The sequence below is a fragment of the Athene cunicularia genome (genome assembly GCF_003259725.1).
Source record: "Athene cunicularia isolate RWA chromosome 4 unlocalized genomic scaffold, athCun1 chr4_part3, whole genome shotgun sequence".
Classification (NCBI taxonomy): Eukaryota; Metazoa; Chordata; class Aves; order Strigiformes; family Strigidae; genus Athene; species Athene cunicularia.
The window spans coordinates 20,882,070-20,895,770 of NW_020799100.1; the positions used below are offsets into that span (position 1 = coordinate 20,882,070).

At 35.9% G+C, this 13,701-nt stretch overlaps 1 protein-coding gene across 3 annotated transcripts in view; it reads right to left on the minus strand.

Moving 5' to 3' along the window:
- LOC113480255 (connector enhancer of kinase suppressor of ras 2-like) overlaps positions 1 to 13,701 on the minus strand; it is a 210,694-nt gene that overhangs the window by 35,406 nt on the left and 161,587 nt on the right. For all 3 annotated transcript variants that reach the window (XM_026848893.1, XM_026848894.1, XM_026848892.1), the window contains exons 14-15: positions 9,225 to 9,259; positions 1,672 to 1,720 (exon numbers count right to left, since the gene is read on the minus strand). In XM_026848893.1, the coding sequence (XP_026704694.1) occupies positions 1,672 to 1,720; positions 9,225 to 9,259 (84 nt within the window). The remainder of the gene's footprint in view (positions 1 to 1,671; positions 1,721 to 9,224; positions 9,260 to 13,701) is intronic.

Consider the following 13,701-nt stretch of genomic DNA (forward strand, 5'->3'; position numbering starts at 1 on the left):
TAAAGATCTGCAAGAAAAATAGAACAGGAAGATACACACATTGGGATACTCACCAGAAACGTATGCATCATTCAACACAAAAGTTTTAAAAATAATGAAAATACAACAAGTCAAGGAGAGTTGAAAATATTCACTCTTCTAAAAACGTAAATTAGTCTTACTGTGTTTCATTTATGTACACATACAATTTATTCAAAGCAAGAAAACTAGAGAAAGTGAAAGGTTTGCAATACTTTGGGAAGCAGTACTTAATTAGCACTGCTAACTTACAGAATTCAAGCTTCATATTCTCAGAGATAAAGGTACTACTATATAATTAACTTTGTGGTAAACACTGTAAGAAAATAGTCAGAACTTGCAACTTCAAGATGACGCAGAGTTGCTATGGGAAACAGACAGGTTATGGGAGAACATACTGTGGTTGTCAGCATTTAAGTTCTCATCTCAAAACCACACCACCAAGTAGAATGTCACACAAAATGCACACCCTTCCATCCCAACCCTAAAAGAAGCACACCACGGAGAGAAAAAAAAAAAAAAAAAAGAGTGACGGAATTGAATCTGTGCTACGGGAAGCTAATTTAATGAGACCTCAACATAATCACAGTGTAGTAGTAGGAGTGCTGTCACAAATCACCAAATGACAAGTTATGCTATGTTGAAAGAAATGCCCTGCAGACTAGAGATTCAGCTGCGTGTTGGGAGGAAGGAAACCGAGCCTGTTAATGCATAACTGGTTGCATGTACCTCTGCTATTTTGAACCTTAGGAGTTTCTAAGGAAAGCCATTAACAAGGTCCAAACACAGCCAGCAGTGCATTCAGTAGGAAAATCATAGGGCACACGGTGCCAATTTCCTCAAATTATGTGGATTAGATTATTTGTAGCACCAGGATCCTGGGGAACAGCCGCAGGTCAAGTGTTTTCCAGGGGAAGCAGCAGCATGGCAGGACTGGCAGAGATGGGCAAGTACATCAATAAACAAAATTGCAGGTTTTCACAAACGGTAGAAAATTTAGTCATAGATCTTGCACTATTGTCACTGCTCTTCAGCCTCACTTTGTAAATATTTGGGAGGCAGAATGACATCTGGAAACTTTTAGAAGTTATTTAGCGCCTGCTTAGTGAAGAACATGCTAAGTCAAAATGAAGAAATAGGCATTCTATAAAGGAAGGTTCTGTTGTTTGTCCTTTACATGACATATTTGCAAAATACTAAGTAATAAAATAGTCTAGATATTTTCCATTGAAGACCTTCAAAATTGGTACCAAAAAAAAATAATCTATGAATCTTAATCCCATATCTCCCTTAGTATTCATATTATTTAAATATTTTATGAGTTTTTAAAATTTTCTTTACCTTCCCTCCAGATGTCCATTCTGACCTGGACATTTTCTATGATTCTCCTCCCCAAACTAGTACATACTTCAGAACATATCCTGAGGTTCCTACTAAACTTTAAAAGTACTGCCTACACACTGACCTGCTGTGGTTGCAGTAGCCAATTTTCAGAATATGGAAATTATTCCTAGCTTTTTATTTTCAGGTGTTTCATAATATAGACAGATTTCAAGGTTTGTGATATCTTAAGTATTTTCTAAAAATATGACAATCAGTTGAACTGTTGGGGAGTTTTTTATTCATTTTTTAAGTACATTTATAAAGCATTACCTTCCTCATGGATGTGCTTCCTTGATGGTCAATGGCAGAACTTGCATATCTAGGACAGAGAGGATAAGCATGTCAAATAACCAGACACACACAAAATATCATCGAATAAGTAGTGCATACATACACACACACTCTACACACTTCCAAATGTATGCTTACAGATGCAATTCCAGACTGCAGTGAAAAGATGGAATTTAATTTTAATTAAAATTGAAATCATAAAGGTTAATAGGCAGGACTTTGACGTTCTGAGCTGTCTGTAGATTATAAGGATTGCAAGAAACAACTGAAAACCAAAAAAGTTCAGTTTACAACATTTGGTAAAGGAGTGGACAAACACCCAAACCACTGCAAGGCAGATTTTGTCGTTAATGCTCCATTTCTGCCTGCCTGTGAGAATGCCATAAATGCACTTCAATCGTGCTGGGCATTTCCCCCTTCGGTTTCTGGTCTGTTTTTTAATCCTGGCTGTGACCCATCTGGAAAGTGTCGGTTTCAATGCTTCTGTTCTTTCTCTCAGTCAATACACAATATGAATAATACATCTGTGTTTTTCCTCTAAAAAGTCCTTAGTCAAGTTTTATTTGCTTCCATGCAAACACGATAATGTGTCTCTTCACAGTAATCACAGACTCTTACCTGCAAAAATACTGAAAAGTTATAGAAGCAATCTGCAACCAAGCTTCTGAAAGCTCTTCAGAAGTTGGCATCCTATGAAGGGTCAGGAATAGGTGTTCGAACGTACGATATTTTTTTTTTTATTTGGAAGCAGTTTTAAACAGTCTGCAAGAGTTGTTTTTTGTTGTTTGATTTTTGGTTTTGTTTTTTTTAAGTATTTTATGTCTATAAAATACTCCTCCCCAAAACTAATTATTCCTCAAATATTCAGATCTACAGATCACAGGAGAAGAAATACTGATCCTCTCTTTAGACAAGTAAATTGTCTGTGTGAAAGTGACAGAACCAATTAATTTAGACATAGGGGAACCACAATATGTTGTCAGTTCTGGTTGAAATACTCTGGATCATATTTGGTTGAGTTATTCCTTCACCTTTCTTTTCAGGAAAACAGTTGTCACAGAAATTAAAAGGAAAAGAAGCTGGCGAGGGTGGGGGTGGGTGGGGAAGGAATGTACGGTGATACGCTGTAGTGGCCTGAACTGCTATTTCTGAAATCAATTAAAACAGTTGATCTTCTACTAAACACTTGTCTTCTTGTTCATTTATAATACTGTCTTTTAAACAAACTGCAGAATCTAGACAAAGGAAGACCAATCACTTATGAGTAACATACCAATTTAAAAATAAATAATATCAGACAAGTATTTCAGGGTATTTGCAGAAACATTCATTGCATAATATGACATTAAAAAGGCAAAATACTGAACAAATAACTGTAAAACTTTAAATGAAATTAAATTTTGTAATAAAGCTTATTCTAAAATACTTATTCTATCATACAATTTTCCTCAAATGGATTTCCGAGGTATTCCAATCTGACAGAGACGTAAAGCAATTTTAGCAATGTCTGAGTTTTGATATGGTCTGCCTAGCTGTGTGTCATATGCTGGAATTCCTATGGATAAAGAGGTTGCCTCCTTCCTCATCCATTCTTCAGAACTTTGACTAAATTATAATTTTTAAACAAACTGAAACAAATATTAAATAAGGGAAGAACAATTAGAGAAATACAGGAACTAAGAAGCAAGCACAGACCAAGGTTAAATAGAATCCATCTCTGGTCTCAGTACTAGATGCATATTGACTCAGTATTCAATCAGAATGATGATGCAGAACATAGAGCTAAAGTAGAAATGTTAACCAGAATGAGCTAAAAAAAGATGGAAATTACTTTGACCTAGGTGGAAGCAGAACAGTGAGAATTTAAAGGACTCGAGTAGGTGTGCTAACTTCCAACTCACATCTTAAAGGACATGCAAATGAAGTGCAATTCCAGTGATAAGATTTGTAATCAGGATTTCAAATGAGGAACAGTGTTGTATGATTAGAAAATAGTGCTAATGAATCTCTAGAAAATTAATTAGAATGGAAAAACCTAGAAGTATGGGGGATAGCAGAAGCACTATATTCCAGTGTAGTGTATTTGACAAAAGCTGTAAGAATCAGAATGTAAAGACATACCTGGTACAAGATTTCTAATGAATGCTGAGAACTGTCACCTACCAAATACTGAGTATGTGAAATCAACAGTGTAGCTGCGTGTATCTCGGCACTTCTGCTATCAGAGCAATGATAGCCATTTAAGAGCATCACCAGAATTCTGAGTATCCTGCACTTTCTGTTCACACAAAAATTCCTTTTTATAGGGAACAGAAGTGACTTGCTATTTCTTCACGAAACAAGTATCACTAAGCAAGCGCGACTGTGAATACCACCTCCATGCTGACACTCATTCCTCCTTTCCTTTTGAGGAACGTGGTTTCATCTTCCACCACAGAAAGATGACAACATCACATCTTTAATTGTCCCACAAGCTCTAATAAGGAATAGCGCTTTAGCTTGTAAAATTTATAGAATAATCTACTGAAAGCTAGGACTGATTTGAAGCAGCTGCATACAAATTAAGCATCCCTTGATCACAGAAGCAATGCTCAGAGAGAAGGTCAAATAAAATGGCTCTTATACATTATCAGTGCTCTTAATTATAACATCCCAATTCTCTATTTTGTTCAGAGTCATTAAATCCATCACTCAATGGAAGTTATAACTGTATCACAACAAATTGATGTATCCTATTAGATTGCTATGATTTTAGCTTCTCCACAGGTGACAGGGCACAGATAATAAATCCCAATGAATGAATACAGTCTAGAAACAAAAATAATGACTTTGAGTGTTGCTTACCTTCCACCTCATCTTTGGTATCTGTAATAGTTACAATCTATATTGACTTTTTTTAAGGTCCTAGCCTGGCAGTAATGGATAGGATTGTAAACTAGAAGTAATATAAAATTATTCTAGTTATAACAAACTGCTAATATATATTTAACATTGATTAAACAACAATTTTAGACACTAATAATTTGATTTGTATTTTATCTATTTGACCAAACAGAACAATACAACCTCATCTTTTTGCCTATTCCAATTTGCAGTAATTCTTTAATCTGTAAGAGTTTTCAGTAGGTAAAAAAAGACAATTTGCCAGAATTTACTTCTGGAACAGACATAACTGGGCCTAATTACTGGGTAGTGCATTTTATGTTCTGTCACGGTACAACATGCTCTGAGAATTCTGACTGGGCACCCATGTGCAATGTCCAAGTTGATGCACAGTCCATAACAGACTGTTTTGAGAGCTTTTCTTGCTAGTCCTCTGTAGGCTGGCTCCTGTTTCATAAGGTTACATAAATGTAGGAGCTCAAGTACACAGCACAGATGATCAAGAGATAATTTCAAAGCTGTTGGTTAAACATTATGGCCGACAGCAAAGCCTGCGTTTGAAAATACACTGTTAGTCCCTGCTGCCACCTGGATACTTAGCAGCGTAGGGCGATTTGAAACACAGAGAGCTTGAGTAACAACTCTATTGATCCACAGCAGCTATGAACAACTAGAAAATGGCACCCAGCATCCTGCTCGTTTTCACTTGGCAAATAGCAGTACGTGGGAGATGTACGTTTCCAGATGTGAGGGGCACACAAAACTCTCCTCAAAATTCACATCTCACATTCTTCAAGTTACTTCAAGTGCAACCTGGTTGTAGCTCAGGGTCAAGGCAACCATAATTAACTCGGGGAAAAAAAATAAAATTCAGCATCTATTGTGCAAAAAAGTATTTTATGTGCAATGTGAAATTTCCTTATGGCTGGTTCACAAGAACGCACATGTAGCAATTTGATCTACCTGGTCACAGGAATGCATTTTTAACCACCTTGCCTGGATTCATGATTTGTATTTAGGTTATTAGAACCTTCATAGCTTATGTAATGTATTCCTGTCACAAGAAGTAAACTCTCACTGCAAATTAATTATTGAGTATTTTGTAGTGAGATTTGAAATCCCTTCTCAGTTCCATGCTGGCTACAGGCATTACTTGATACTTCAAGTCACAGCCAGCTAGCTTGGATGCATCTGTTCTCTTCTGCAGTCACTGCAACACAGGTGTATCTGCACATGCAAATTTGTCAGAACAATGTCAAAACTAAAAGTTATTTTCAAAATATTAATCTCTTCTTACCTCCCCAGCATTAAACACAACTAAAAAGAATAACTTCCAAAGCCTGCCACTGTGGACAAGATTCAAACAATTTTTAAGCATTAATATTTACGACAAAATGTGTTATAATAAAGAACCTGAGCAGCATTTTCAGATGGAAAGTAAGTGCAAATATTGATAAAAACTGTTTATGCAGCTAGTAGTTATGCAATGCACAAATGATCCAATTCTTTTCAGCCTTCTCTTTCCCTTGCAGGCCTGTGTGGTTAGGCAGGCGGAGTTAAGATCTTCAAACCCCAGGTCTCTGTAATGATGTCACGGTTACATCGCACACACACGTCTAGTATCCACAGATGTCAAAGTTTCCTATTACTAGGAAAAAAATTCTTATAAAGTAAAATGAAGATCAAGGAACACCGTGAACTCTACTAAGCATATTAGTCAGATGTTTGTTTGCAAAAAAGCTGCAGCAGCAAGTACATGTTAGACGCCCATTACCCTCTTCTCATCTGTGAAACAGCAGCAACGAGGGTAAACTGCTTCCAGTAAAATCCCAAACAAATTGGCTGCTTCTTTAGGAAGCACTTAAATTTAGCTTGCTTTTCTAAAACCTCAGAGCCCTCACACATTTAGTGATTCCACCTCCAATTGCGGTGTAATTTCCTAAATGATGACACCTGTTCAGAAGTGAAGAATCATAACTTGCCTGTGGCTGCCCTACTTTTCTAGCCACAAGACTGCTTAAAAGTAGAGCTCAGATTTTCTGCATTGGTCACACAGGGAAGAGTTTAACATACAGGGACACTACCTTCTAACCAGGGGTGTGGGTGCTCTGCATGGCTGGTGAAAGTCCAGCCCTATGCATAGCGCTGGGCCGAATAAATGATGTAGAAGTGCCAAACGAGTTTGGAAGAAACTCGAGTTGTAATGCAGAGATACGTAGCTTGTATTCTGCTCAAGGCTAAAAAAGAGCTGCTAGACTTGCTTTACACTCTACTTGTTTGATGAGTCAAAAAAGCTAGATATTCATAGTAACATTCTGTAGTCTCGTATTTCTCCCATAGCTGCTAGTGTTTGTGGTATATATTCCCTGCAGCCTGCAGTACATTCTACTGTGTGCAAGAAATGTCTTCTGGTTTTAGACCTTTTTTTCTTTTTTTTTTTAATGAAGAATGCAATCATATTATGGAAACCCAATAGGCAACTGTACAGTTAATAAAGATAATGCTATTTCATCCATATATGTGAATCTATCCACACTCCCCCAAACCTAACCATATGGGATAAATATTGGAAATGTTTTTATGTTGGTTTAAGCTGTATAAACCCCTTAAAAGAAGGTATTTAGGAGCAAGAAGATATAATTCTGGCTGATTTAAAATATTTTAAAAATATCAAAAATACATAATATGGTCACGTTTTGGACCTGAAATTTAAAATGTGTGGGAGAAGGATTAGGAAAGAGAGAGTCACTCTATAAAAGAATAGAAAAGAATAGCCTTTTGCTATGAAAGTTTGCCAAAATTTCATCAAGTCATATGTCCCTGGAAAATATCTCTTGGCAGATGTCCAGCAGGGACTCGTGTCCTGTCCACCAAGGATGTTCCATCTGGATTGTAATGTCCCTGCCAAACTGAGCATGTGCAATCCACCCTGAATAATTAGGCACACTTTGCTCTATGAAGAACAAAATTCCATTACAACTCTTCCTTGTAGCTGCAAGAAACTATGAGTGTGGAGAAGGAAGACAAGTAAAGGGTGAGAAGTATGACTTTTTTTAGGGAGGGGTCTGCAATTTCTCTCTGTTGCACAAAGTCAGGTAAGAAGGACCTGAGGGAGGGAGCAGCCGTATGGAATGGAGAGGGTGAGAAAAGAGTGACAGAAAGGAAGGAGGAACAAATGTGAGGGAAGGACAGGACAAAGGAGTTGGGAGACTGAGTAAAAACAATTAATACATAAGATTTAAAGAAAACAGTAAGTTCTGAAAACTCCAATATAAGAGGGTAAGGGCAGAAAGGTGAAATCCAGTTGTTCTTAAAAAGAGACTGAGAATGACAGACTTTCCCCTGCCATGTAACCCCTGCCTTATACAAGACGGATAATGCTTTGCCTCTGAATTGGAACAAAATACTAAGTGGGACTACACTTATTGTAAAAATAAGAATCACCATCTAGCTGAGGTAATGGATGATGAGGTAATGGACTACTACCATGGTGGCAATGGAGAGACAAGACTGTCTTTTAGAAGATGAAGTAGAGTTTTACCCTAGAAAAAGTCTTTAGACCTCCATCTTTGCCTCCCTTTCGTCTCTATGACAGTGCTACTCAATGTAGCTGAATGCCATTTTAAACATGCGCAGCACCCTACAGCTGGGGAAACATCACTAAATTCTTACCACTGTAACTGCCTTTGAAATGAGCTATGATGTTTAATACATACGCAAAGAGGTAAAGATGCTAACAGTCCTGAAAAATCAGGCACGAGGTGACTTGCGTTTAGTGATCAACAACTGATATTGTTGTACCTCAGACTTCTAGCTGTACTGAAGTGGTATTTATACCATTGAATAAAATCATCATTGACTGTATACTCTTTAGATTGGTGAAAGTACTCTAAATGTAATTTATTTTCTATTCAGTGCATGGTTTAGATTATTAAATAGATTTAGGCCATATACAGGATAAAAAAAAATGTAAAAAACAATAATTATCTATATGAACAGATTCCAATTAATCTTAAATATGATGCACTGTGATACACAAATATCTGTTATTTCAAACATTCTTTTAATACGATTTATTGGATGCAACTAAAATATGAGCATACTTCTCAGATAAACTGCAAAGGAAAGAAAGATAAAACCACTGGTTTATTCATTAGAATTTTTGATTACATTCAAATGTAAGGGACAAACTGAAGTCCCCAGTCTTAGAATTTATGAAGTATAAGCCACAAATATAAACAGTAATTTTTTTTTTACAGACTGAATTAACATGTAGATGTTCACTGAAAAATTCTGCCTATTATTTTGAAAAAAACATGCAAACATGCATTATGCTTTTCATTCTCAGAGCGATTCTGAAATAGTAAAAAAAAAAAGATGGGGAAAAACATCCACTACTTTGTAGTGTATTTTTTCTCCCTAGAATCATCAATAAACTTACATCTGAGCTATTTTTTCAGTGTTTGTAATCTATAGTTGTATTTGATATTAGCAAATGATCGACATTTACTAAATGATATTAACGCTCACGTCACTAAACACTGAAAATTTTTACCTCAAATAATGCAACTAAATTTCTAAAAGCAAACAAGTGAATATAATTCCCAGATAATGTATATATTTAAATACAGAATAACAGAAGTAATTACCTTTCAGTGTCTCCACTGACTGTGTCCCCTGCTCTCTGTAGAAGGAAAACAAATAGTATTAAACACGACTAAAGACTATACTTCCTTGGTGCACTCAACACAGCAGTATCTGCAGAGAAAGAAGTCACAGAAGTAAACCACAGTAGCCTTTCTGTAACTATGAAAAAGGAAATGGAAAATTTATTTCAATTTCTAACTAAATGTTATTTCACAATGAAGATCATGTTTAAAGCAACTTGCATCTGCACTTATAAAACAGTTTCAGCTGTTGTGTAATTGTGATCAAAGCTCTTTAAAATAAGGGAGCTAAAATTTGTTAGACTGTCAATGTTTGCAAAACTGTTAATATTCGAAAGGGAGTTTAAGTGTGAAGGACAAATATTACAACATATAATACAGAATTTCAGAAGAACAAAGTGTCCTCAAAACATTCTTTAACACCATTCTTACACAGCTTTACACAACTTGAATCACTACACTGGTTATTCCTCTGAGGTCTGGAAATGAACGTGTCTTTTAGTGGTAAGTGATTCAAGATTAAAAATAAAATCTTAAAACTGGTTTTGTTACTTTAAACCAAGCTTTATGATAGAGAAGTTTTCCCACAGCTAAAAAACAGTTCCTCAACTTGAAAGCACAAAAATGTACGTTTAAAAATTAACTTGTATTCCTTTATAAATGTAGAAATCTGCACTTGAAAAATCTTCGACTATATGCTTTCTGACTAACCGAAGAGCCAATGGATTATTTGTTCTAAGTATAATGTTTGTCTTTTTGTCTTTTCATATCACCACCTCAGTGATACAGAAAGATATTTAGTCACAGATAGTTCAGAGAAGAGTTGCAGAACTGAAGTGCCGGCTGCTCATGTAGACAGGAAGTTTGCTGGGTCTGTTTAACCACATGGGCTGTAACACAGGTACAGGGGAACTATTTTTAAGAAAACTGTAAAGTGTTCAGGGGATGAGCACGCATTCTGCCACCTTCCTCCTTCACATATCCCCCCAGTGCATCCATATACAGAATCTTTTATCATCTTTTACCATGACATTCCTACTACAGGTAATAGATGATTTGCCACTTGACATTTTGCCAATAGATGATGCTGGTAATAGATGATTTGCCACTCGAAGCAGGCAAAAAACCCTTATGCAATCAAGTTGCCCTGGTAATAACTAATAAACTTGGAGGGGATTGATGATACCACAGAAATATTAAAACATTTGAGGAGTCTTGTTTGCCACTTACTTGCATCTATAAGGTTAGACTAGTTACCTAATCTAAGACCAGAAAGACATTTTCCCCTAAGCAGGACCACGTAGATCTACATGACTACTTTTCCTTTACTCTTAAGCATTCCTGTTATCCAAAGCATTCCTTGCATTCAAAGGACAACCAGCCTGCCGCAGGAGCAGGGTGAACATATAATAGGATTATTAATGGCAAAGATTTATTTCCAGACTATCAAGCATACAAAGTAGTGACAGCCTATATAATGCCAAAAGTGGATCACTCAATACAACATAAATGTCTGTCTACAATACAACATAAATGAAACACACTTAAAAGTTTTCACTTATACTTTCACTTTATACTTTTATATACTATCTACTTATAAGACTTTCACTTACGTCTTTCCTGTCTCTTACCTTCCATAGTGATTAGGATGCTACAAATTGTACATGTAACTTTTCATCTCTTGTTGCTACATTAAATACTAGCCTTTTACTTCTCTAGTAATGGATTCAGTTAAAATATTCCACCAAATGTGAGTATCAAAGATGGTTACCATTCAAATAAGAGAACTTAGCTGATGAAAAGTAATAAAATGGTGCCCTTACACTTAAAAGCAGGGAGTTCTTTTACATACCTTGTTGAAACCAGGCAAAGGTAGGAGCTCCCCACTGAGTAACTGAGTACACAAACCAATAGTAGGCTTTCTTGAGTGCTATGAACAACTTAATTCTCCTTAGAGTACACTGAAATCTAGACTGAAGAACTTACAAAAATTAAAATACAACATTTAGAAATATTCATATTTCCTTGAAGCAGACTAAGAGGTAACAGCATACATCTAAAGCAAAATATTTGTTTGAAGAGCTTCAGTAAAATGCTGCATAATGTATGTCAGATTTCTGCTGCTGCTAATGCACTGTTAAATAGGAGCGAACCAACCTGATCATCCCTGAAAATACTGTGGACAGCCTAGTAAAATATTGTGTGGCCAACCGAGGAAAAGAACTTTGACAGCAGCACTACCCATGCTACTGTTATAAAAATAGAACTTATTCATACTAAAAGGCTCAGAGATTTTTTTTCCTCATATTCCTCTGCCTTTTAGTGTTACTAATTTTAGCAACTAAAAGTGGGAATAATATTTTAGTCAGTTTAAGTGTTTCCCATTCTATTTCTTAGTCAGTAGAGGCCTTTATTTTCCAAAACTGTTCCCAAAGTAAAAGAAAGGCATTTCCAAATCAGGGTTTATTCACTTTCTCTCCCAAATTGGATTTATCCCACACTCCCTTCCCTGACAAAGCTAAAATAATCCTCCTTGTTCACACTGTGCTGGCCATTTTATTTTCATCACCTGTAGAACAAATTCTCACTGCCACTACAGAACTAGCCCAGTTACTTATTTCCTTCAAAAAAAAAAATGCACAAAGAACTACATCACGGGTGATCTCCTTGGATCGTGGTGCCAAGATGCCTTTTGATCAGATGTATTCCATTAGTACAGCTGGAAGCAGTTGTTAGGATGTTGTGAACTTGCATATATTAAATTGAAGAAGACACACTAGCGTGAAATGTCCTTCTGTCAATAAAACCTGCTTTTCTAGGGGTCTGCCTTTCAACACCACTAATTTTCAAAGATACCAAATAATCTAACTAAAGCGCAGTCTGTAGTAGGGGAATTTTAAGATGGTTCTATAATAGTGGGGAAAACAAACAAAAAAAAGAGTTAGCTATTTAATTACTCAGATTATGCAAATTATAACTGATTATTAGTTCACTGAAATATCTCTATAGAAGGGAGAAAACAGTTGATATGAGCAACTGAAAGGTAGAAAACATATTTATGTCATTTAAGTTTTTATCAAATTTACCAGAAAAAAAAAAATCTCAGCTCTTGGACAACTCATTAATAACATACATGTTATCACCAGTATTAAGTAAGGACTCTAGGGATTACTTTTATCTGACTGAACTTTTATCCCCAAAGAATCTATCACTGGAGTAGAATCTAGTTTCTAGCTTGAAATGCCAACCTTATAAAAGGATTTCTGATAGCATATATGGAAAAAACGACACGCTGGCATTTCTATAAATGTGTACATATAGCTATAATTAATTTCCTTGTGTAATTGTAATTGCATGCACAGATGCAATACTGACAATGACATATATGTGGTAAACTCCTATCTGCAATTTCAGCAACCTTATATATAATTTTTTTGAGCATTTGCTTCTTAACAGTTCCTTATATTTAGAAAACAAATTGCCTTATCTTAATTCCCAAACTAAAAACTTTACTTCTTCTTACTAAAAGGCCAGTTTCAGGAGTCGTAGACATGTGGGAGGCTCAGGAGGCACAAGTCTTGTCATTCTGTCACAGACTATAAAACACAAATTCTGTGAAATTCAGGTCACTGGCACCTATCAGCCTTCTTCAGTCAGCTTCACATTTACGTAGCTCGAGGGATTTCAGTGGATCTCCTATGACCTGCACAAGGAGAACTGAAAGGACAATAAGGCCTATACGGTCTAACAAGCAGATCTGATGATCCCCTTCCAAAGCAAAGCCTGGAGAAACTCCTACTTACCCCAAATTTCTACAAATAACTGATAACAAAAAAATTATCTCCTCGAATGAGCATTTCATAATAAAAAGAAATATTTTCTCCTAAGTAAAGAAATTACATAAATTACAGAAAACAAAAGAACTCTGAACTGTATAGATAGTGTGGAAACATTCAGAAGCCATTGTTTACTTGTTGTTTACTGCTGGAAGAGACTAGAATCGTTGGTAATAACATTATAATAATTTGATAATGAGTGTTACTAATCTCAGTGGTCAAATGCAATCTATTAATTCCATCTAGATATGTCATTTATTCAGATGCAAAAAAAATTCTTTTATTATAAATACTGTTCTTCCATTCTCCTATACTCAGATATTGAATTCCTTACAAAAACAACTTCTGCTTCTTTAACTCACATGTTCATTATCTTAAGTATTTCTTTAAGTTATGTTTGTTCAAAGGTGAAATTGTAGCCTTGTTGCCAGGGGCTTTACTTATCTCTCTAGCTCAGTGAGCTAATGCTTAACCCATTGAATACACTTGCAAAATTATTATGCTCAGCTAAAAACGAAAGCAGCCTTTGAGGTTTTCCTTCCACTCACTTTTGAGAGGAGAGATAATAGAGGCAGGAAATAACCTCACACAATCTACCCATGTACAGTTCAGAAATACTCTTT